Source organism: Procambarus clarkii, chromosome 90, assembly GCF_040958095.1.
Source record: "Procambarus clarkii isolate CNS0578487 chromosome 90, FALCON_Pclarkii_2.0, whole genome shotgun sequence".
NCBI classification, from domain to species: domain Eukaryota; kingdom Metazoa; phylum Arthropoda; class Malacostraca; order Decapoda; family Cambaridae; genus Procambarus; species Procambarus clarkii.
In genome coordinates, this window is record NC_091239.1 from 8,752,288 (window position 1) to 8,776,490 (window position 24,203).

General features: G+C 39.5%; 2 protein-coding genes across 6 annotated transcripts; both read right to left on the reverse strand.

Annotated features, from left to right (window-relative positions):
• Positions 1 to 851: 851 nt before the first annotated feature.
• Positions 852 to 11,513, reverse strand: LOC138349532 (proteasomal ubiquitin receptor ADRM1-like). Of its 2 annotated transcripts, XM_069318297.1 has the most exons (9): positions 11,379 to 11,513; positions 9,651 to 9,782; positions 9,225 to 9,341; positions 8,531 to 8,769; positions 7,825 to 7,949; positions 6,571 to 6,720; positions 5,731 to 5,888; positions 4,182 to 4,304; positions 852 to 1,270 (listed from the first exon to the last, which is right to left on the reverse strand). In XM_069318297.1, exons 1-9 carry the CDS (start codon positions 11,439 to 11,441, stop codon positions 1,154 to 1,156), a joined length of 1,224 nt encoding a protein of 407 aa, XP_069174398.1. In that variant the 5' UTR covers positions 11,442 to 11,513; the 3' UTR covers positions 852 to 1,153. The 2 variants fall into 2 exon arrangements, with proteins under 2 accessions (XP_069174398.1, XP_069174399.1); XM_069318298.1 differs by lacking the exon at positions 6,571 to 6,720.
• LOC138359253 (uncharacterized) lies at positions 11,393 to 24,038 on the reverse strand. Of its 4 annotated transcripts, none has more exons than XM_069318302.1 (4): positions 15,618 to 15,847; positions 15,214 to 15,341; positions 13,698 to 13,850; positions 11,393 to 11,595 (listed from the first exon to the last, which is right to left on the reverse strand). In XM_069318302.1, the coding sequence occupies exons 1-3, from the start codon at positions 15,664 to 15,666 to the stop codon at positions 13,701 to 13,703; spliced, it is 327 nt and encodes a 108-aa protein (XP_069174403.1). In that variant the 5' UTR covers positions 15,667 to 15,847; the 3' UTR covers positions 11,393 to 11,595; positions 13,698 to 13,700. The 4 variants fall into 4 exon arrangements, with proteins under 4 accessions (XP_069174403.1, XP_069174402.1, XP_069174404.1 ...); XM_069318301.1 differs by having other exon boundaries at positions 13,670 to 13,850; positions 15,618 to 15,844; XM_069318303.1 differs by lacking the exons at positions 11,393 to 11,595; positions 15,618 to 15,847 and adding an exon at positions 23,827 to 24,038 and having other exon boundaries at positions 13,412 to 13,850.
• Positions 24,039 to 24,203: the final 165 nt, after the last annotated feature.

Genomic DNA, 24,203 nt, shown 5'->3' on the forward strand with positions numbered 1-24,203 from the left:
ACCCAAAGCGACACATGCCCCACTAGGTCCAGGAACAGTCACGAGGTACAGTCCAGCCAGGACCATCTTCCCAATGTCAGCCCAGGACTATATGCAATCGAGTTTTCACTTGCATATAGTCCCGGGGACCATTCAGGGTTGTTAGCATGTGTTCCTCACCTGTGCCCCAAAGAATGAGGCAATTTGATCAAATCATATGCCCAAGATTAACATCAGAGTGCCAGTGGGGAAGTGGTTCAAATAGCTTCGGCTATCACTTGCTTATGTACGGTCGTGATGGTCAAGTGCATTAAGGCATCCTGTACATACTGCCAGGAGCAACGCAACTGGTATGGGGTTCGAGTCACTTCTCGGGTGGAGTTTTTAGATATATATACACACACACGTATAGAGCTAGGATCATTACCTATATCTACAATAATTATCCTAACTATATACCTATAATAAATACCTTACATATCTTAGGATACGTAGCATATTCTAATAGACGATAATTATTTTATATATGTATCTAGGATATATATTCTAGATTATCAATATATAATGTAATCTGGATATGTATATCTGATAATCTACATGCATCCTAGATATGCATCTAAAATAGATGTATATAATCTAGATGTATATCTAGAACATATCTATTTTATTTTCATATTTATTTTATATTTTATTTATTTATGTATTGTACGTACTGAACCATATCCCACGAGATTTCACTACAAATCAACGCCTACAGTCCATGTACATATACAAAACATAAAACTACGTATTACAATCTTGGTCGTAACTAAGTATCAAACCATACAGTTGTGTGCACAGTAATATTAAGAAAGGTTATTAACACTACTATGTTGCCGTATATTATTTAATGAGTTCTATTAGTCTGCTGTTTCAGACTTATCAAAACTACATTCAAAAATCCCAACTTGTACATTACAAATCAACTAATACAATAATGAAAATGTGATGCTGACAGTACACTCCTGTAATAATGGCACATATCATCACTATCTCCTAACTGATAAATATTAAAGGAATATCTTTGACATGCAATTCCACATTGAGGTCATAGGTCCCTTTACAAATCTAGGCATAAGTATCCAATGGTAAAACAAGATATAAAATTGAAGGCAAACATATCCATGGACACCAGTTAGTCAACAGACATGGCATCATCATCATCCTTATCTTGATCCTTTGTTTTATCAGAAACCTCCTTCTCTTCTTCCTTCTTACTGCCTTCCTCTTTACCTTTCTTCTTTCCCAAGGCCTGAAAGTAAGAAATAAAATCTATGAAGGATGATTCATTCAATAGTACCATGACTTTTATTGAAAGTCAAAATACAATATATCATGTATACTATATGATATACAAAATACAATATATCATGTGCTCTACTGTCCTAGTTGTATTTACAGGCGATGAACTACACTAAATCGACAACTAAACACTATCAAGAGTGTATTAGTTTTTAAATCTACTTTTAAAACTGGGAATATTTCTCCAAACACTTGGTCATTATTTAAACATTCAAATAATCGGTTCTCTTTATTATCAACAATATTTCACTGTCACTAATGTATCCATATTGGCAATTCAAAATTATGACGCAAAGTATCAAATGTCTAGTTATGTGATGAGATGACAAAAGCTTATTACTGTATTCTATTGTATAGTGTGGGCGATACGCCACCATTTAATTTGTTGCTACTAACCAAACACCTGGAAATATCCTAGCAACATGTGGTCAGGTCACCATGACCTCAATTAACATCACTGGGAAGGATATCACAGTAACCTATGATATCAGGTAAGACAACCTACATTTTGATGTGCATCTATATAGAGTAAATAATTATCAAATGATTATCAAAAGAAGGCACCAAACCGGGAAAGCTTTGTAGCACCATCAAATGTGCGGAATAATCAGAGGGCGCTAAACATCACCAATGATGCCAATATGAGAACAAAAACGCACAAGGCCAACGATATCAAATGTATCCGATTCACCAACAATTCTATCGAGGGACAACTGACTGCAAGGGACACTCGGAAAGCAGGGCATAGGGAATGGCATAAAGTTCTGCCATGACGATGCCAAGTCTCCAAAGGCAGGCTACACATTGTAAGTGTGGTCAGGAAATAACATTTATGTGATGGCCTACACCGTCTGCAAACTTAGACCCATCAGTGAGGATGGAATTGGAGCGGGAGTGTGAAGAAAAGTGTTCAAGGAAAAGTCAGTTCAGAACTGTAGGAGGGGTAAAACCTTTAGTAATGTGGGTCAGGGATTTACAACATTTAGGAAGGGACACCCTCCACAGGGGGGCAAGGATGGAACACTAGGAGAAATATTGGTAATACTAACCAAAAGAGAATTTTGCTGGCGAGATAACCAAACAGAAAGACGGAGGTGGATGAAGGGGGACAGGAGGAACAGAAGGAGTAAAATTCAAAGCACAACTTACGCAACAGTGAGGGTATTGTAAGGACTGCGCAAGGTAGCGAAGACAGTATCAATCATGGCAATCCTGGACAGATAGGAATTCAGTGTCAACATACAACCCGAGGGTAGGAGTCGAACGAAAGGCACCAGAGCCAAGGCACAACCCAGTATGGTGCAAACCATTAAGACGGCAAAGCGTATGAGAAACACACAAGCAAGCAGGGCAAGCATAATCGACTTTACACAGTACGAGAGAGTAAAGTAAAGAGGAACGTGCGCCTATCCGCTCCGCAAGAAGTATGGGACAAAACCTTAAGTAGGTTAAGGGCCTTAGAGCATTTAACTCGGAGGTAAGAGATATGGGGTGACCAAGACAAACGAGTGTCAAAAATTAACCCAAAAACCTTTGCGGAATCTTTGCACACAAGGGAATGACCATAAAGCGACAAAGAAGGACGAAGAACGATACGCTTCCAAGTAAAAGTCATAGCACAAGTCTTACTTGCAGAAAACTTAAAAGCCATGATTGGTGGCCAAAGACGGCATGTCATCAATCGCAAGTTGAAGCCGCCAGTGAAGGAGGGGTGATTCATAACATTGACAGCACAGGGCAAGATCATCAACATGGAGAGCACAGAAGACGCCAGAAGGAAGAGAGGAAACAAGACCATTGAGGGAAACAAGAACAAGAGTAGTGCTCAGAACACTGCTTTACTTTGGGATACACCTTCGTATGGCCAAAGAGAGGCAGAGAGAGAGAGAGTGGCACCAAACCTCACTCTAAAGGAACGACGAGAAAGAGGAACCTTTGGAGGAAGAGAGGGAGATTACCACCAACGCCAAAAGAACGAAGTGGGGAAACAATATGGTATCTCCAGGTGGTGTCATAAGCCTTTTCCAGGTCAAAAAGGATATCAACAACAGAGGTCTTCGCAGAAAAACCAGTACAAATATAGACTTCAAGTTCACCACGACATCAGTCGTGCTGCGGCACTTGCAAAAACCAAATTCTGAAGGGAAAAGGTGGTGAAAGTGTTTCAAGAACCACACCAGATGAACACTGACTATTCATTCAAAGAGTTTGCAGACAACTTGTGAGGGCAATAGAACAGAAGTTCTTAGGGAGGGGTGTCCCAAGAGACCCCGTTTTCCGTATAAGGAGTATAGCGGCACCGAGCCACTCCTCACGGACCGATGACGACTCCCAGACCTGGTTATATAGACTCGGTAAATACCCAGACGTGCAAAGAGGGAGATGGGTATCTATATAAAGGTTCAGACAACTCTAATAGTAACTTTTCAACGAAACTAGCACATACAATTCCTGCGAACCGTACTGACTACATGTGTCCGCTCTACATTACTACCAAACGTGGTGACAACTACTAAATCCAAGAATAGTAGTGCTTTATGTTTAACAAAAAATGTCCCCCCTCCCTCCCTCCCCCAACAGAAAATTCACCTTCACAGTTTTCATTTTAAACTAAATTTTCATTAAAACTTGTCTCCCATATAAAGTTTTCATACTAAGGACTCTAATCTATAATTATATTTTAAACAATTATAATGCTTATAAACAACATTTGCTTCCAAAGACACCTTTGTAAATGTCCCAGCCCAAAATATAATATTGTTCTACTTATATTTTCTCAAGACATTATATACATATTTAGAGGAACAGTCTTATTAAGAGGTATTGTCCAACGGATAGTGAATACAATGTACGCAACCAACCTTAATAAATGCTTCCATATCACATGACGAGGCAGCCAAAACAGCATCCTCTCCAAGACCAAACTGGTTAATGAGAGGGCCTAACTGCCCAGACTGAAGGGCACTGCTGAACAAGCTCACAGCCTGAAAATACCATTAACAACTTAAATACAGTACATATTGTATTTGCTTTTATATGAACAATAATGACCTTTTGAGTGATACCTTCCAACTCTGAACCTGCCTATCATGGATCCCTCAAAAAAATGTTTCATATGAATTTGCATATTGTGATTATTAATATACATAAATCTCCACAAATAAATATTTCCTAATTCTCATCGTCATTCAGTATACCTCTGTGCGATAATTGTATTCGGAAACATTATCTCCTAAAGTGTTACATGGAACAAGCTTAAGATATCACAGATAATATTGTGTTAAAACTACAATTTTCACCCATGGGAAAGTCAAATAGCCTCATTCACTCATGGTCCCACCTTTGACAAACTCTTAAGAGCTGCATCCTCATAAATACTATAAATGTTTCCATCAATAGATTGGTTCTCAATCTCTATACACCGCTTCTCCTACTAGTTGTCCATCATACCAAATGGTAACATTTCAATTTCACAGTGAAGTTGGCCAAAACATGGCAAAAATGAATGATCAAACTCGTAAAAATGTGATCACTCCCTTCAATAACACAACATTTAGCCCTTTTGGATAAAATAGTTATTAAATTTTAGTTAACATTCTGTAGTTATTACCCATTTTCAGGTATACATCAAAATCATACAATATTTGCAAATGTAAACAACATTCCACACATCCTTATGTCACTAACATGTACGTCAACTCTAGACCAATGAATTGTACAAGTCAACCTGTTAATTATTTCACCTCAGCACCCTTAGATATCAAATTACAAAACCACTGTATTCTTGGCACCTTGCAAAAACTTAGATGGACCTGTGTATGTTCACCACCAGGTTATCTTTGTTGACCATGTCAGCTTGCTTTTACCAATATTTTAACACTTGTCTCACTACAGACATCACATTATCATTTAAAAGGTCAATGCAATGGCCGGTTACAGCTTTAGCTGAGCAAGTTTTTAAAAAAAAAAAAAAAAAATTTGCAGTTCTTCCCATACATCACACATTTTCTTAATGAGGAAGGGACATCCTCCCCTGTCTCAACTCAACTATTTTCTTATGTTGAACCTTACCACCGATTTTCTTGGGACCCATGGCAAGATATATAACAACCATTTATGTTCAAAACCCAACAAAATACTATAATTCTTTACAAAGAATTCAAGCATCATTGTCACTAGACGGGAGGCACTGGTAAACCGAGGCGCAGTGGCTGTGCCACCACGCACTAGGTCGGGCATACGCGTATCAACAAACTTTCTTACCCGAGGCAAAGTTTGCTATCCGATTCGGATTTCACAAAGAAATTGGGCTCGTAACAAACAAATTTTGTAAAGAGGGGCATTCGTAAACCGAGGTGTGTCTGTATTAATATACATACTACATATTAAACCCAGAAAAGCATATTGTACCTGCTGGAACTGAGGAGAAGTGACTGTTCCTCGGAGTTGTTCAGTAGGAGGTAACTCATCAGATGTTGCAGGAAGATAAGGACGAAGTTGATTCACAAAATCTTCATTGGTCAAGATTGGCTGAAGAGCTTCTGCAGTCATGGCCGAACTCAGATCCACTTTTGGAAAAACAAACCTTTACTAATACAACAATCAATATTTATGGTACATTTATCGGAATGATAATGAATAATACCCATTCTTACAATGGGTATCAATTAAATGTGTGACCACCTATGATATGTATTGCTCACTAAAACCTTCTGTAAAAGGGCACGACACACTTTTCAACATGAGGAAAAGCGTCAAGTGATAATTTCCTTGTTAATCATACCAGGGAATGTCTATCAAAATTAGAACTTAAAGTATTTACTAAATAACAGGACAGAACTTTTGGAAAAAGACTGAATATATAAGGTACAGCATGAAAGATAATATTGAATAATGTAAATTTCTCATCCCTCTCAAATTTGCCCTTAACCTTCTTACAATGTGTGATAAAACTTTTGCCAATACTTCAAAAACATTATCTTTTTGCCTACAGTATCGGAGCCAGACCTAGACCCTACTGGTATAAAAATCCCAATATTCTTCTTGCAACCTATCTTTCCACCTTAATGTACTTCTAATTTTATGATAAATTCACAATACTACTTTCCTAATATACCTATTGACCCTACCAGTTCAAAACCATCTCCTTAAAGAACTTTGATGCTAGGAAATAATTTCCTTTCAAAACTGAAGACCTTGCGTCATTTCTCACCAAACACCCCTCATACAAGTACTAGCAACTTGTCTTACCTGCAACCCTGGGTGAACCTGACACATCCGGTGGAACAGAGATCCCAGAAAGGATATTCTGTAAATCTGACAACTGAATCGGCACAACACTGCCACTGCCAGGAGTGGTACTATTACTTTCCCGGCTATTGCTCCCACCTCTAGCAGAATCTGAAAAATTATATACATAAATAACTAACTTTTCTCAACAACAATAATAAACCCCTAATGAAAGACTCTGTCCCTTGGTGGTATTTACCCAACAATTGGAAATATTCTAAACAAACCTTCAGCTATTCCACAATGACATTCTTCTTTGGCTTCCTTTTTTAAATTAATTTTATCTACACGAAGACTTGCAGTGTATCTATTTTCAGACGAGCGTCTGCATAAGGTCACTTATTTGCTTATTACAACATTATATTTACATTGTCACTATGCAGATGAAAGTCTGCAACTGAAGGTGAGCCCTGGTCCAGGCTTGGGTACTCACCGAGGAAGGCCCTACTCATAAACAATAGTAGCTGTTGAGCTACTTTCCTCAACTGCAATGTTAGTAACCATACATTTTGCCTGTATTCTTTGGCATTTTAGGTTAAAATTCAATACAACTGGCATTTGAGATTATTGTATGACAACTTTGAGGATTAAAATATAAAATATTGTATAACAAAAACTACAGATTACAATGCTGTATCTATTAACATACAAATATTGTGTAATAAAATATAATTATGCGCCTTCACCCATTTTATTTGTAAAGTGAATTTTTTTTCAAGTGTTCAGGTATGTGTAACCAGACTCAAAGTTTTAGGTCTCTTGGTGATCAACTTAAAAAGGGTTTTCTATAGACAAACAACAGTATACAATATTAAACCAAAGAGACATTAATTAAAACCTAAACATTACAAAATTCTTGCAAGTTGTTATCCACTCTATACGTCATGTTCACTCAATGTTTCTACTTGCTTACAACAGTAAGATATGCTCATTAATAGGAAGACACACCAAGTCACTATAACTATATATTTTAAAGCACACAGTGGGGACAACTATTGCACAAGAACTCGGATACAAAGACATGCGAGGGAATGGGGGCCCAACCACTTATATCATCAGTAATATAATGCTGACCCCCTCAAAGATGCCAGACCATCGCTGTTCTCAGTGCTGTACCAATGTTTAGAACAGGATTCGAGCTGATGCGAGTTTAAAGTTTAAGACTAATTTCTATAGTGTCTACAAGCACATTTACATCTTTGTGATCTACTATACCTTGAGCAGGGGTAGGGGCAGGTGTTGGGGTGGTGGTAGCAGCTGGAGTGGTGGAAGCTGTTGTTGTGGCAGAAGTCGAGCTGCTACTTCCACTACCGCTTCGACCCCCACCACTGCCAGACCTACTGCAAATATATGAAAATACAAATGCCAACCAATTATTATGATTTAACAACTAAAAATACTCCTAAAGATGGGTTCAACATTTATGACGTTTTTCCATGAAAAAACAAAAACGGGAAGGATCAAAAGCACAACAGTACAAGCCCAACAGACAAAATACATATTTGAAAACATATATCCCAACACATTATTTAAACAACACTATTTACTTTAACATATCTGCCATTATGAACACAGCTCTATAGTACTCGGCAAATTCTGTACCAAAACTAGAAAGACCAAACCTCTGTTCTCAACCAATCAAACGAAGCATTTCAAATTACAACAAATACTGTACGCTTGATAGAAAATGATACCCAAATCTCAAATTACTTGCTTTCTGAAAGCGTTTCTGCAATATTTGTGTTTAGTTTTACAGTATTTATACTTTTCTACACTAAAATGACATGCCAAATTTCTTTCAATACTCTTGTTAAGTTCACTAATACTCCTGGTTAAAATCTTTTCAAACTTGCTAATAAACTATTTAAAGAAATATTTATACAACGTTGTCTCAATTAATACATTTATATAATAAACTAACCCTGGACCAAGCAGTGTTGCCAAACTGGACATTCCACTTCCCAAGATCTGCATCAGCTGTTGTTGTGAAATATTCCCAAACAGATTCTGGATATCAGAATCCCTTAAATTGGTAATTTCAGATCCCAGGGCAGGATTTGCAGTTGAACCAGATGGGCGCTGTGACCCTGGAGCTGGTGGATTATTGAGTAGTTCATTCACTTTGCGAGACTGTTCATCATCCTTGTCCGTCTTGGGCTCCTAAAGTAAAAACAAAAAGTGTGGCATTTATAATACAACCTGTTTAGGTATGATTACCAGAATGGTCTATACTGTACAGTATATATGTTTTATTATATGCTATAGATGGTTCATTACCTTCCAGCACATTACTGTAAACACCAATTCACAATGCACCATCTAGCCCTCGGCACATTAGATAAATTACCATAGGTTACTTCAGCAATCTTACCACCTATGGAGGCAAAACCTTAAAGTACGCAAATAATGTGGAAGTTCATGATGTGCTACATTTCATTTATATCGAGTCATTTGCTGTAAATTTCAACACCTACTACAGTACTTAACAATTTCTTCTTAAAAGTTTTCTACTTTAAAACTACTAGTCTTTATTTACCAATACATTTTGCCCTTCTGTAACAATTTATCAACAACCACAAATTCAATGTCATATACAAGTACACGTTTTTTTTTACCTGCATCCAAAAGAAGAGTCGTCTGCTTGACGATTTAAACTTCAGTACATAAACTCTACCAGTGGTGCACTGTGACACACGCTTATATTCACAGTCATCAGGGAAAATAATCAGATCCTGAAAAATAACAGCTTTCTTTAAAATTTATGCTTTCAAGCCACATTTCCATTAAAAAAACAAAAATAATTAAGCTTTTGACAATCTATACATGCAACTGCTTGCAAAATAAAATTTGGGTTAGATTTTATACTGAACTACAAAAAGTATCACTTTTAATATAAGATTGTCCATCACAATCCCTGCATTATTTCACCTGTTTGATAGCCACATAGAATACTTTTGGCTTACTATGGTTACAATGATTCCCAAATATTTTTATTCTGAAGATAAAACTGTCTTGCCTTTCAAGTGAAGTAAATGTCCTACCTCTTCAACTGTTCCAGTGCCACGGTCCTTCCAACAGAAATGCATAAGGGAATCATCTGCTTGGTACAGATACACCAAACCCTTCCTCTTGTCTGGGTACACCATCTGTCCTTTTGTGTACATCTTCCCAGCCTGTAGATTACAACAAATTCAGCTTTCGTCAAATATGTCAAGCTAAAAACCATTTTATTCAGAGCACTGCAACACAGATGGAATAATACACTACTAAATGCTTCAAGAATAATTATCAGAAATTGACTGGCTCAATCTTCCATCAATAATTATAAATAAATTCAGTACTGTATGTTTGGACAAATAGTCATAATGCAATCACAAAAATATTAAGGTTACCCTATCAATAGACAGGTACTGTACGACTCTAGACACATGTGAGTAACAGTGTGACTTGCAATTCCCAATACAGTACATCATTTTTATACTTACCTTTTATGTCTATTACATTTTTAATATTAATTTGTATTTTTTTTTTTCCAGTTATTACAACTCATCTCCTCTAAAATTTAACATCATCACAATTTAAATACATTTCTTTTCATTCTATGATAAATGCCCTACTAACTGAACACCAAGTAAAAAATTTGAATTTTCTATCCAAATACAGTAACTACACAAAACCTTTTTTTTTTATTACAACCAACATTCACTTCTCCCTTACATTAAACTATTTGCATTTTTTAGTAATGTTAGGCATTTTCTAATCGATACATTCTTCCATATCTACACAAATTATAAAAGAAAATACACAAGTGAGGCAAAGTACAATCCAATCCAGTGCAGGAAAGGGCATTTACTCTCAAGCAGTGCTCCCACTTTTCTACAGAAGAATCCTATAGAATAAAATATTCTCCAACACTGGTACAAAGCCCCTTTCTCCCTCTTCCATCAGCTCGACACCAAAAACCTTCCTTGGAGTTTGTCTCCTCGCAAATTTTGCCCAAACTGGTTTGCTTAATAGTGGCTTCATATATTGTGTAACTCCTGTCCCTACAATTGTACACATTGTTTTCAATAAACATTGATTTTATTTTCTATTTAATTATATTTAGATTTTTTATTCAGGTTAAGGTATATACATTGAGTTACATACATAATGTTAGATTTAAAGATAGTACATACCTAAAGCCTACAATACCTCTTGTATAAATATACAAGAGTTCTTACATTTGTATAAAGCCACTAGCACATGCAGTGTTTCAGCCATCATAATAATAATATATTATTTAAGAACAGTACATACATAGTTACAGCGTTACAGTACAAACATTGTTATATTTAAAAATAAGAGGTAGTACATACAATACCTAAAGCCACTAGTACGCATAGTGTTTGGGGGCAAGAGGTTAAGAACTTTCATTAATCACGTAACTTTAGCCGGCTAAATTTTGGACGTGGTGAGCCAACTTTATCTTTAAGACCCTTTCCACTATCTCAGGACGGATACCGAGTGCATAATATAGTAATCTGGTCCGGAGGAGTTGTGGCCTAGGCCCTATGACCCACTTTTGATCTAGGAAACAATTTCTAAAGGCTACCTGCCTAGCGGTCAGATACCTATTATGGTTTCAATTATATAAGTTTAATTCATTACAGACATTAAATTTTCAATAGCAATAGGGCTGTACCAGAGCAGCGTGACTAGTGGGAGGGATGATGGTGGTCCGGCTCACCCTGCCAAACATCTCCCTCTCCACCCTCCACCATACTCACCCTAAACTCAACCAGGTTCTTGCTAGATGAACGAGCACTTCCTCCAAACAGTGCCGTCGACATGTTGGCTGTATGGGCCCCGACCTGGACGAGTAGAGGGTGAAGAATAAGGCGGCGGACGGTGTGACTCAACACTTCTATGCTGCCAGCTGTTGTCACGCGACGTCACGCCCGGCCCTTGCCACCCTCGTACACCAGCCTCCACAATTCTCGAACTCTTCCCCATTGGTGAAGATTAATCATTCTTATAATGATGTGATGACTTATATTGAATTTTTGTAACTAGCTCATCAAGATTGTAACTTGCTTAGCTAAATGAATTGTGGGGTTCAGTCTCTGAGCCCATTATGTGCCTCTGTAACCCTTTCTACTACCGCCCACAAGATGGGTATGGGGTGCATAATAAATGAACTAAACTAAACCAGCATCTTACAATGTAGATGTAACTTCATTAATATAAAGTTATCTTTATACTGATGAAGTTATGTGAATTCTGTTAAATGTGGTATATTACGTTATTCTCAGTCAATGTTACATATGTACGTTCAATTTAAATTTCTTTCTTTATTATGCACCCCATACCCTTCCCGTGGGTGGTGGTGTAAAGTTAACAAGGAATTATGTCGTTTTATATATGATTCAATAGTTAATATGGTGTGAGTATATAGCCCTCTAGCTTGTACTACCAAACTAGAGATAAGCTATAATGAGAATCTCTTCAAACATTCGTGACTGAATTAAACAATTACAAAGACCAAAGTATCTCATGGCATTTGGGCTAAAATCATTGATAACAGAGTATTCAGACAACTAGTTAGTGCCCTAGCTATAAACTCAACGTGTGTTCACACACAGTTTACAACTGGAGTACTCTGTAGGAAGATGCTATACTTGCAGCCACGTGCCATGGATCTAAGTCTGGCAATTGCAATATCACACTATCTGGTGGATGTGGTATGCTGTTGTAAGGCACATTAAATATGTATATATATGAATTATATGCAGCCCGTCCTCCTAAGGTTTCCCATCGTCAAGAAAACCCTCAATTTAAAGTGTCTTCTCCTAGCCTACCAGAGGACCCAAAACAGAAAACTGGACAGTACGTCACTTTCGCCAGCCGCTTCTATTTTCTAGTACGACAATTTTTGGCCTTATGTAACGCATACGATTGAAAAGCGACGTTCTTTGTAGGAGGACAGATTAATATGTGTCGTTTCTCAAAAGACCCAACATTAGTCCAGAGGGTTTTCCCTCTTGAATTTGTAACTGTTGAATTGAATTTGAATTTGTTGAATAGAATTTGTAACCAACATATAGTTGGCCGGGTTGTCATTCTGCACTACAGCTACTAGACCACGGGTAACTTACTTCAGTCAGTCAGGAACACTACAAAATTACCTACTAGCCTACGACGTGTAAGGGAGGTTTCACTGCAGTGGTAAGCAGAACTTTAAACAGTGGCTCTAATGATCCAAGAGAATGACTGCCGCCTGTACGGTGACCCATATGAGGCAGGAACTCTACATTGCCCTGCAGACCCATGTGAAACGGTAACATTGCAGTAGGCCTGGTTATAGTGACCCATGCAAGACAAGAACAATGTAGACGTAGCCGAACTACATGGTTCACGAGTGAAGTAATTAACAAAGAAGGCACCAAGCTGGGAAGGCTATGTAGCACGGTTCACGTGTGAAACAGAGGCTTATTTACACCTAATTGTTTCCACTCGTGCATATCATTTTATTGTGTGTAGACGTTATGAAGGCATTTGCTTCAATGGCAGTGCCTGATAGTTTCGTGCACTCAGCTATGACTGTGATAGTAAACAAATGCTCATCTGTCAAAACACAGGATCAAGTTACGTGTGAATAGCATGGAAATTCGAACCTAACCAGAAATCATGTGCCATCATATTCACAATATACTTGTCGACTCCACTTCCAATGTCAAAAACTTGGAATAGCCATTTATACTTTAAGTTAAAAATGTTCAATTATAGCATATTAATTTAGGATCCAAAATAATACAAAACATCGATTTTGCGCCATTAAAGGAGGTAATTTATTACATCGTGAACACATCGTGTGCTGGAACAAGGTATTAAAACAAAGTTACACATGGACAAAAGGCAGACAAGAAGGATGTTTTGGTTCATTTTGGCCAGCACCACTGGTCAGCTGGGAGCAAACATACCGCTATATACAAATGTATATAGCCGTATATAGCCTAATATTTAGGCTATATACATTTGTATATAGCCTAAATATTTGCATAAAAGTGCGTATTTCAACCTTATAGCATGAGGGTTGAGATAGAGACCATTCAGGTGTGGCCGTGGTCATGGACGAGGGCGGCCGTGGCGCCAGCGGCCAAGAGGAGTGTGGTGGGCGTCGGGGTGTGGTCAAGGCGGCTCCTCAACACAGGTAGGGCCGGCGGACGGGCGTGATCCTTCGCCAGCGTCTCCCACGCTACCTGCACGCACACACAACACCATAACATTCAAATATAAAACAGTTATTAGTGTGCTGTTTCTGTTAATTCCTAGCGACATGCTGAGAGTTTATTTCTGCATATTTCCAGTATGTATAAAAGGTACGTAGAATTAGAGAGAGAAATGTAGAATGGGAGGAGAGAGAAAAACTGACAATAGTGCAATGCATAATTATACGTGAAATGTTATAGTATAATACAAGTGTACATTAAGAACAAACCCTTTTTATTATGTCAAAATTTATGAATGCGTGTAGGGGGAATTCATCTAACGAGTCTGTAACTAGAGGAACGGCCCTGTCCCCCAGATACATTACTCATACTGTGTAATAATAATCACTATCATATACTGGAGATATTAAAATCATGCAGACGACGAGTCACAATAACGTGGCTTAAGTATGTTGACAAGACCACACACTAGAAGGTGAAGGGACGACGACGTTTCGCTCCGTCCTGTTGGACCATTCTCAAGTCGATTGTGACGACCATTTTCAAGACAATCGACTTGAGAATGGTCCAGGACGGACCGAAACGTCGTCGTCCCTTCACCTTCTAGTGTGTGGTCTGGTCAATATCAATATCATACAATACAAAATCAATATAAAGTTAATTGTTTAACTTCTCTTGGTGATTTATATGTAGTTGAAGCATTTGCGGACTTGTGATGGGAGGAGAGGACGTCAGTAAGGCAGTGGTCTAGAAAAGTACACACTACACACGTCGAAAGATGAGAGTTGTGTGTAATACATAGGTACCTGGGAGTGTCATGGGTACTGTGGGTTACATACTTGGCATGTGAATGCATCACACATATGTGTAGTACATATAATAGAGAACATTAGGTCGGGAGTCAGCACATTAGAAAAATGGGACCCAAAGCCTAAGGCCTCGATCCTGCAGGCACAAATAGTAAATACTTGATATCTCTAGATTGGGGAGGTAGAAATAGCCTAAGCTACTCTATCCCTTTGAGATGTATTTCTTTCTTGTCTCAATAAACATGCTTGAACTTGAATCTCCAGATTGAAGGCAAAGGACATTGACAACATCCACTCTAACTGACATTTTGCATATCAAATTATTTCGTATTAAATTCTAATGATTATACTAGACAATAATTCAAAGTTGAATATACTCCCTTGAGAGAAAACTAGACAATAAATAAATGTTGAATATACTCCCTTGAGAGAAAACTAGAATATACTCCCTTGAGAGAAAACTAGAATATACTCCCTTGAGAGAAAACTAGACAATAAATAAAATTTGAATATACTACCTGGAGAGAAAACTTGTAGGGTCAATATATATACTCCCGCCTCCTCCTCCGTCATACCACACTCACCACAGCGGCCACGTCGTCCAAGCGGATGCAGGAGGACGGCTGAGGTGGGGACGGAGCCAGCAGATTGTTGTGGGCAACTAATACACTAGTGCGGCGTCCACAGTCCCATCTCACTCCCCTCACGTGACCTACAAGAAAACATCGTCTGTATTATATAATAACAATATATGTCAACCATTCATTATGTATGAATAATTGTATATAATTAGTGTTGCCAGGAGCCTCATATACCTGCTGCTATCCTCACTGCCCCAGGTTACGAGGACGGGGTCTGTAAATATTGGGTTTCCGCTGACGTTGAAATATGTATCAATATGTAGAGATGGTACACAACAAAGTTGACTTTTGTATTATTGAATTTGGACAAACCAGAAACCATACCTTATATATAAAACGTAACTGACCTCTCCTTGCAATCCTCAGCCACATACGCTTAACTCGCGGCCCGTTCATGGACCAACGCCCTCCTCCTCATTATCCAAAGTACATTGTGTCACTTAATAGTCGTGCACCTCCTTGTAGAATGTCACAATCTTCACGATGAGCATATATCTTGCTCTTCTCGTGTCTCTCACAGTCGCTTCTCCCTCGATATAATATTTGATGAATCCAAAGCCTTTCATGCCACTCGCCTTATTTGGTTCTCATATCGGCATTCAGTGTGATAATTAGAGACTTTTTGAATACTCAGCAACACTGTGCTACATACACTTCCCTGCTTGGCACCCTCTTGTAGTTAGTTTAGTTCATTTATTATGCAACATATCCATCTTGTGGGCGGTAGTGGAAAGGGTTACAGAGGCACATAATGGGCTCACGGACTGAATCCTACAATTCATTTAGCTAAGCAAGTTACAATCTTGATGAGCTAGTTACAACAATTCAGTATAAGTCGTCACATCAACAATGGGTTCCAGATCGACCACAAGTACAGGTTCTAAATTAAGCAACTGACATATGTGGAGAACTAGTGTCACAATTGATATGTTTGTCCTGCACACCGCCCCCCCATCCAGTGGGCAGCGGTGGATAGGTTACAATCACTCAGTTACTACCTACAGTTACCAAACTGCCCCCTAGACACAATCCAATCCTTTCAGACACCCTCTCCTCTGGTCACAAACGCTTTGCTGATATAATAATTTATATCCAATTTTTGTAACTAGCTTATCAAGACTGTAACTTCCTTAACTAAATGAATTTGGGGGTTCAATCCCTAAGATCATTATGTGATTCTGTAACCCTTTCCAATAACAGCCCCAGAATGGGTATAGGGTGCATAATACATGCACTAAACTAACTAGACTTTCCCCTGAACTGCATGCACTTTACCTTACTATGCTTGACTCCTCAGTTCCTGAAGCTGACGACACTTTTCACGCACCTAAAAATTTAATATTTTTCGTTAGTATACATAAAACCTCTATTTCAGCCACAAACAATTAACTATATGTAAATAACATGACAGTCAAGAACAATGGAACCAAACACAGGAGAGGTGACAATTTAATAAGGATTAATTACACAAAATATGTATAATATTTGTAATTTGTGTTGGGCTGACGACTAACTAGAGAATGTGTCATTAAGACCACCTTAAGAGCCTCATATTATACCTTTCATGGATGTAGCTGTCAGCAGAGACAATTCCGGCTAATTTTGCCCAAATGTATATATAAAATACCAAGAATAAGGCATTATTAAGTTCACACAGCATCACGTCTTAAAGTATTTTTGTTTTCTAAACAGTTATAGCTTTAACAGTGGTTCATACTCGCAAACAAAATTTCCATCTGCCTGGCGGCCTCCTACACTTCTAATGGCTGCTTTGTTTATTTTATTCAGTGGGAGACCGGACACTCCACCCAGTACACTATAATAGCAAAACTGGCAACCTATAATTCAGTTACGCATCTGGCCACTACAAGTGCTGACTCTAATTACATCATCTATATAATGATTGCTCTCTCTATATATTTTTACTGCTATATAATGACAGTATTTATAATAATAATGATTCCATTCACTTGGGATCTAGGAGACTCGAACCGTAGATCCCCACGTGTGTGAGGCCGAAGATTTTTAATAATGATCGTAGTATCATTTTAACAATTATATTTAGGCAAAAGTACATATATACATACATAGGGTACAAGGAGATAGTAGGATTCATAGGTAAGGAAAGTATAGCCTTTCCTCGGGGAGGAAATCTGCTTATGGCAATGGATTGAGTACGACTACATAATGTGTGCCAGAATCTACTCATTATCCATCGTTAAATTAGGTTCAAAAATGGTTAGTTTAAGTTTCATTACATTTGGTTACTCTAATACGGTATATTTATAATAATTATGTGAATTTTGAAAACTATATGAGTGTACGCGAGAATTACGTTTACACAAAACCAAATTCTTCATAGAAAACGTTTTCAGCGTGTACATTTTTATTTTAAACCAACGATTTATAATACAATAAAGTCCTTTGTCCAAAACTTGAGAATAATCTGTTTAGGACAAAGGTTCACTTGCCAGTTTACATGTACGGTATTACTGGAACCATAATATGCTTTCAGGTTTATTGTTTTATAACCATATAGGAGAAAAAACGTTTCCTTGTGTCCTACTTAGGTGAGATAGTAGTACAAGATACTATGGTAATAAAATTAGGTTAGGTTAGGCTAAGTTTTAGGTAAGATTAGATAGGTTAGGCTAAGTTTTAGGTAAGATTAGATAGGTTAGGCAAAGTTTTAGGTAAGATTAGATAGGTTAGGCTAAGTTTTACGTTAGATTAGATAGGTTAGGCTAAGTTTTGGGTAAGATCAGATAGGTTAGCCTAAGTTTTAGGTAAGATTAGATAGGTCAGGCTAAGTTTTAGGTAAGATTAGATAGGTTAGGCTAAGTTTTACGTTAGATTAGATAGGTTAGGCTAAGTTTTAGGTAAGATTAGATAGGTTAGGCTAAGTTTTAGGCAAGATTAGATAGGTTAGGCTAAGTTTTAAGATAGGTTAGGCTAAGTTTTAGGTAAGATTAGATAAGTTAGGCAAAGTTTTAGGTTAGATTAGATTGGTTAGGTTAGGTTAAATTACGTGTAAAGTTAATGGAATACATTCTATCATCAACATCTGGAGAGTTTGTTGGGTGGATAGTGTGTGTGTGTGGGGGAAAGGGGTAAGGTGGGATGGCGTTCATAGGAGAGGACTGCAGTGTGTGCCAGTGGACCTACATAAGATTCGTGACCTGACTCACTGTGTCAGCCCCACACGGTGTAAACACTACCCTCCACACATATACCCACCACTAACGTTAAGGGTCGACCTCTTATAGTTGCTGAAGTGCTCTTGCAGGGTGACCCATAGCCTCTTCGCCAGCACCAGATTTTAGCTTTGTTTTATTTAAATATTTATAAAGATACTTTTTTTTAATGTAAATTATACATTTCCGCAGTCAATTTCCAGAAAACCGGGTGTTAGAACATTCAGGTTGAATGATAACCAAAAATCACTACATTTGGCCGACAGGTGTTCTGGGAGAAATGTCTAGGAAATAAATAAAAGAGAAAAGGGCAGAATTACGCGGTCAAAACCTACAATATGCCATGGAAGCAGGAATGCAATACTCGCTTAGTGTTGTATCCTGGGTACGGTCAGTAGTTCGCCTTTGATGGGGACCTCAATACAAGTCCAAAGTATATATATACAGTCTTCCTGTCCTCGACAACAATTAAGGTTGTGTTTATAATAATTCCCATTGCCAGGGACAAGAAGCCCGTACTTAGCTTGTCGAGGTCTCCCTAACCAGCCTACTGACCTTTCCCAGGATGTAACCTACAACAGGTCCCTAAATCCAAGGGACCTATTCAACTGCTAGGTGAACAGAGGCATCGGATGATAGGAAACATGACCAATCGTTTCTCTCCTGCCCGAGGGCTGAACCCGGGTCCCCCAGGAGGTAGAACACTGTGCTGAAGATAATGGTAGTAGATGTGGGTTATGGGGACCCCCTGAGGGGCGGGGGTCCTTCGTCAGGCTCCCCACCAGTAGGGGGAGGGGCCCTCGGCAGCCTTGGTCGATAGTTAATTATGCTACGACTGCTGGATTGTTCCCCATGCCATGAACAGCTGGTTACGGTGGTGACTGTAGAGGGAGGAACACCATAGTGGTGACTGTAGGGGAAGGAACACATATTGGTGGTGACTGGAGTTAATAAAATGCGATTACATGTGTCACCTACTCTAAATCTAAAGTGTCCCCTGAAACCGGACCCTAATTATGAAATTTATTGGTATGGTCAACTTTTGTAAGCACAAAGAGAAGCATTCCCGAAAATTGAATTAAATCCTACAAAACATGAATAAACTTGTCAAAATCTCAAGAAATACGAGGTAAAGCTTGTCTAACATGCCGCCATACACGTATCGTAACTTATGATAGCACAGTGGTCTACGTCCTCCACCCCCCCCCTTTCCCTCTGTCTCTGTGTCTCTCTCTCTCTCTCTCTCTCTCTCTCTCTCTCTCTCTCTCTCTCTCTCTCTCTCTCTCTCTCTCTCTCTCTCTCTCTCTCTCTCTCTCTCTCTCCCTTTTCCAGTGACATCGTTGCCAAGATTTTGCAAAGTCCTAGCTTCAGTTGGGATTTTGTTACACCCATATTATTTTGATGTTCAGGGTAATTAATTATCAATAAATATATGATATATTACAATCAGCTTGCGGGATGCAGGTATAGTGAAAGGGCTACTTGGGCATACAGACTTCCATCTTTCGTTAACAAACATTTACAAAACAGTATATAGCCTAAGCTACTCTATCCTTACGAGATGTAATTTATTGTCTCAATAAACGTACTTGAATTTGAACTTGAACAAAACAGTGCAGTGACATCATTCATCTCCCTCACTCACCAGTCAACCTGTCCTTCTACAAAGAACGTCGCTTTTCGCACGTATGCGTTACATAAGGCCACAAATTGTCGTACTAGAAAATGGAAACGGCTCGCGAAAGTGACGTATTGTCCCGTTTTCTGTTTTGGGTCCTCTGGTAGGTTAGGAGAGACCACTTTAAATTGACCGTTTTCTTAACGTTTTAAAACCTTAGGATGGCGGGCTGCACCACTACTTTCATCTTCCACCCTTTGAAATTTATAATAATATGTTGGAAGCCGGTTACTCTAGGGAGGGTGAGGCAGGTAGGTAGCTCCCCTGAGGAGGGTGAGGCAGGTGGGTGGCACCATTGGGACAATGGACTGGACAATGGCCACCGTCATGCCACTAACACAAACTTTTGCTCTCGTGCGTCAAAGGCTTTGCGGAGGGCAGTCACGTGACGCTCTCGCCTGGATCAATGGCCACAGACTCATCTGTTGTCATTTATGATACACGCAGAGGCCTCTTTTTTATTATGATTTTGCGTCCTCATTGTCTACTGTGCGCCTCACCCTCTCGTGTTCCCCCCCTACCCTTCCAGGTCACTTCTCCAGGTACCAACACCAAGCCCCTACCAACGCACTCATATCCTGTGAATGATGGTCTACCATCAACAGCCTCTTTTTCAGCCCCGCTCCCGTAGCTGATGTAGCTACATTAAGCATCGGCCGACTCCCTGCACATGGCTCATCCCCCACCCAGCATGCATGTTCCACCCCACGCAGCCGACATGCCCAGATATACATGTGCCACCTACACCTGGCTGAGATATACATGTGTCACCTACACCTGGCCGAGATATATACATGTGACACCTACACTTGGCCAAGATATACATGTGCCACCTACACCTGGCCGAGATATACATGTGTCACCTCCACTCAGAAGTGTTCCACTTCCACCCAGACATTAAAATATAAATCAGAATGTATAATGGTAATGTTTTTAATATTGATATTTTTAGATAGTCTTGCGTTGTATATATTATCTTTTTAGCATTGATGATGGAGTTTTGACTCCGAAACGTATGTTATTTTAAATAAATTGAAGTAGGTGGTGGCGACCAAAATCCTCAGTAGTTTCAAAGTGTTATACGACAAAGAGTCATGGGAAGACGGGACACCATGAGCGTAGCTCTCATATTGGTTATATACACACACACACACACACACTAGCAGGAGCTAATATGCCATATAATATTCAAATGTCCCATAACTCCGGATAATGATCAGGACTGGCGTCGGACACCGCTATCCACTCCATCATCATCTCTCGAGAAAATTAGGAAAACTTTGCAATTATCCAAATTACTCTATGATTAAATTGTCTGGAAATTATGATTTGGCGGATATCTTGGGTGTTTCGGAATTAAGGTATAAGGTTTTCTCACACAACAAGGGTTGGTCCTGAGACTTCTACACAAGGGTTAGTTCATGAGAGGCTTCCAAACAAGGGATGGTCCAAGGGCTTCCACATAACAAAGGTTGGTTTAAGGGCTTTCACACAATAAGGTCTGGTCCAGGGGCTTCCATACAATAAGGGTTGGTTCAGAGGTTTCCACATAACAAGGATTGGTCCAGGGGGGTTCTACACAACAAGGGTTAGTTCACGAGGGGCTTCCACAAAAGGGCTCGTCCAGGGGCTTCCACACAACAAGGATTGGTCGAGAGGCTTGCACATAAATTGTGGAGAACGGCTTATATGATGTGTAGCCTAACATATCTCATAGAGGCGGGTCGAAACTTTACCTCGTAATCAGACAAGATTTTAAATTTATTTGAGTGCTACTACACACGCAGATCAAGTGAAGGTGAGATTACAGGATATTAGTGAGTAACAGCACTGGAATTATCACAAGTACTAAGATATAAAAGATTGTCTTTGCTACAGGAAACATTCAAGAGTTTCTAGACAGAATTTAAGATGTTAAAATGAGATTAGAAAACTATGAGATATGTCAAAGGAGGAAGACACCGTGCACATTGTCGAGACTTATGACGCAGAATAAAAAAAGTGTATAAGAAAGCAAAATTTCCTATCATCCTTCACTAAATATTAAGCAAGAGGACAGTAGCTTCGGTGGAAAATGGAACGTCTTTGGTCAGGTTCAGAATAGGCGCTTAATTATAGAACAGCAGAAAAATGGATGTTATTATTTTACCTTTAGGAACATTGATAGTGTGGTAAGATAAGAGTTGAGAATAATGAAGGGAGGGTTGAGCTTAAGCAGGCAGGGGAGTGAAGTCTGGTATAGATTTATGCAGAACAAAAATGCAACGTGATAATACACAGGATTATATTCGGTACTAAGGGGAAATTCTCGATTAGTAAGAACTATTAAATACTGTAAACTCGTCAGGACAATAACACTGAAAGACGTCCATATTGATCACTAAGATACTTGCAGCCAGCTTGAACATAATACTAAATAAATTACAGTGTACACGATGGTTCTTTAGTGCCGATAGTTGGGAAGGAGACGAGGGCTGGGAGCACAATTACTGCCTGTTACATGTAAATTGTGGCTAAATACCTGTTCAACATTTTCTGAACATTTCTAATTCAACCATATTACACAATCTTATACTACCATTATTCATGTTTAGTGTCTCTTATATTATTTTAATTATCAGCTTTAGACTTGGCCATTACACCGTGCGTATAATAAGCTTTGTAACTAATGTTTCTTTACTGTTTTTGGACAATCAACACTTTGAGGTATGGTGTTAGGCTTCAGACCTACCACCGACGTGAGGGATAATAATCCCCAGACATGCTGACCAAACAAGGCTTACGGGATCACCATAGCCCGTGCTACATGGACACTTCATTCTGAGTAGCTAAATCTGAAACAACAACAACTTGACCAAACAAGTATATATATATACTTCCGTCCTGAAGATCTTAACACTGTCCAGGACAAAAGTAAACTGTTAATGAAGCCGAATACGCTTCTCAGTGTGTACATTACCGTCCACAAGTGGCGATTAACGTATATAATGAAGTAGCATTGAGTCAATTGTCCATACCCGAGGGACGCTCGTGAGGTCATGTTGCACACCTGCAGTAGGTGATACACTATAAGGTGACCTCTGGAGATCACACACACCTGGCCAACTCTCAGGGACACGGCACACACCTGGCTAGCTCTCAGGGACAGGGAACACACCTGGCCAGCTCTCAGGGACACGGCACACACCTGGCCAGCTCTCAGGGACACGGCACACACCTGGCCAGCTCTCAGGAACACGGAACACACCTGGCCAGCTCTCAGGGACACGGCACACACCTAGCCAGCTCTCAGGAACACGGCACACACCTGGCCAGCTCTCAGGCACACGGAACACACCTGGCCAGCTCTCAGGAACACGGCACACACCTGGCCAGCTCTCAGGGACACGGCACATACCTGGCCAGCTCTCAGGAACACGGCACACACCTGGCCAGCTCTCAGGAACACGGAACACACCTGGCCAGCTCTCAGATACACACTGCTTGTATCGGGGTTCCCCTTCCCCTCTCTCCCACAAGTTATCAAACTTCCCGGAACCTACTTACTGCTAGATAATAGGAGGCATTAGGTGAAAGGAAATGTGCACAACCGTCTATTCCGGCCGGGAATGAAACCCGGGATCCCTGATCGTTAGCCGAGAACAGTCATCTGTACCACGAGGCCCTTGGCTTGTTTAGACATACCTGTGTAGCCAGGCAGGTGATCCATGCTGGGGGGTAATCACCTCACTAATACACGTTTTCACTCTCCGCTGATACACGTGTTTCTGAGGAGTGCCATGATGCTTCTGGTGCCACCTCCCTCTTTCTTTGTGGCACAAGACGGTGTGACGGGGTCACTGAGCGACCTGTGCTTCTTCCCCTCACCGCACGCACTCTGCGCCCGCGGTTAATGGCGAGTCCGGATAGTTGATGAGTGCCAACCTATGTACGGACCTTGGGCCAGATTCACGAAGCAGTTACGCAAGCACTTACGAACATGTTCAATCTTTCCTCAATCTTTGACAGGTTTGGTTACATTTATTAAACAGTTTACAAGCGTGAAAACTTGCCAATCAACT

Coding starts and splice junctions, on each gene's coding strand:
- LOC138349532 (XM_069318297.1), bottom strand. CDS start 11,441: ATGTCGACGGCACTGTTTGGAGGAAGTGCTCGTTCATCTAGCAAGAAC. Junction 7,950..8,530: donor GCAACACTGCTTGGTCCAGG/GTTAGTTTATTA, acceptor ATATATTTGCAG/TAGGTCTGGCAGTGGTGGGG. Junction 6,721..7,824: donor TGCCCCTACCCCTGCTCAAG/GTATAGTAGATC, acceptor ATAATTTTTCAG/ATTCTGCTAGAGGTGGGAGC.
- LOC138359253 (XM_069318302.1), bottom strand. CDS start 15,666: ATGAACGGGCCGCGAGTTAAGCGTATGTGGCTGAGGATTGCAAGGAGA. Junction 15,342..15,617: donor GCTGAGGATTGCAAGGAGAG/GTCAGTTACGTT, acceptor GTTTTCTTGTAG/GTCACGTGAGGGGAGTGAGA. Junction 13,851..15,213: donor TGGACGACGTGGCCGCTGTG/GTGAGTGTGGTA, acceptor GTGTGCGTGCAG/GTAGCGTGGGAGACGCTGGC.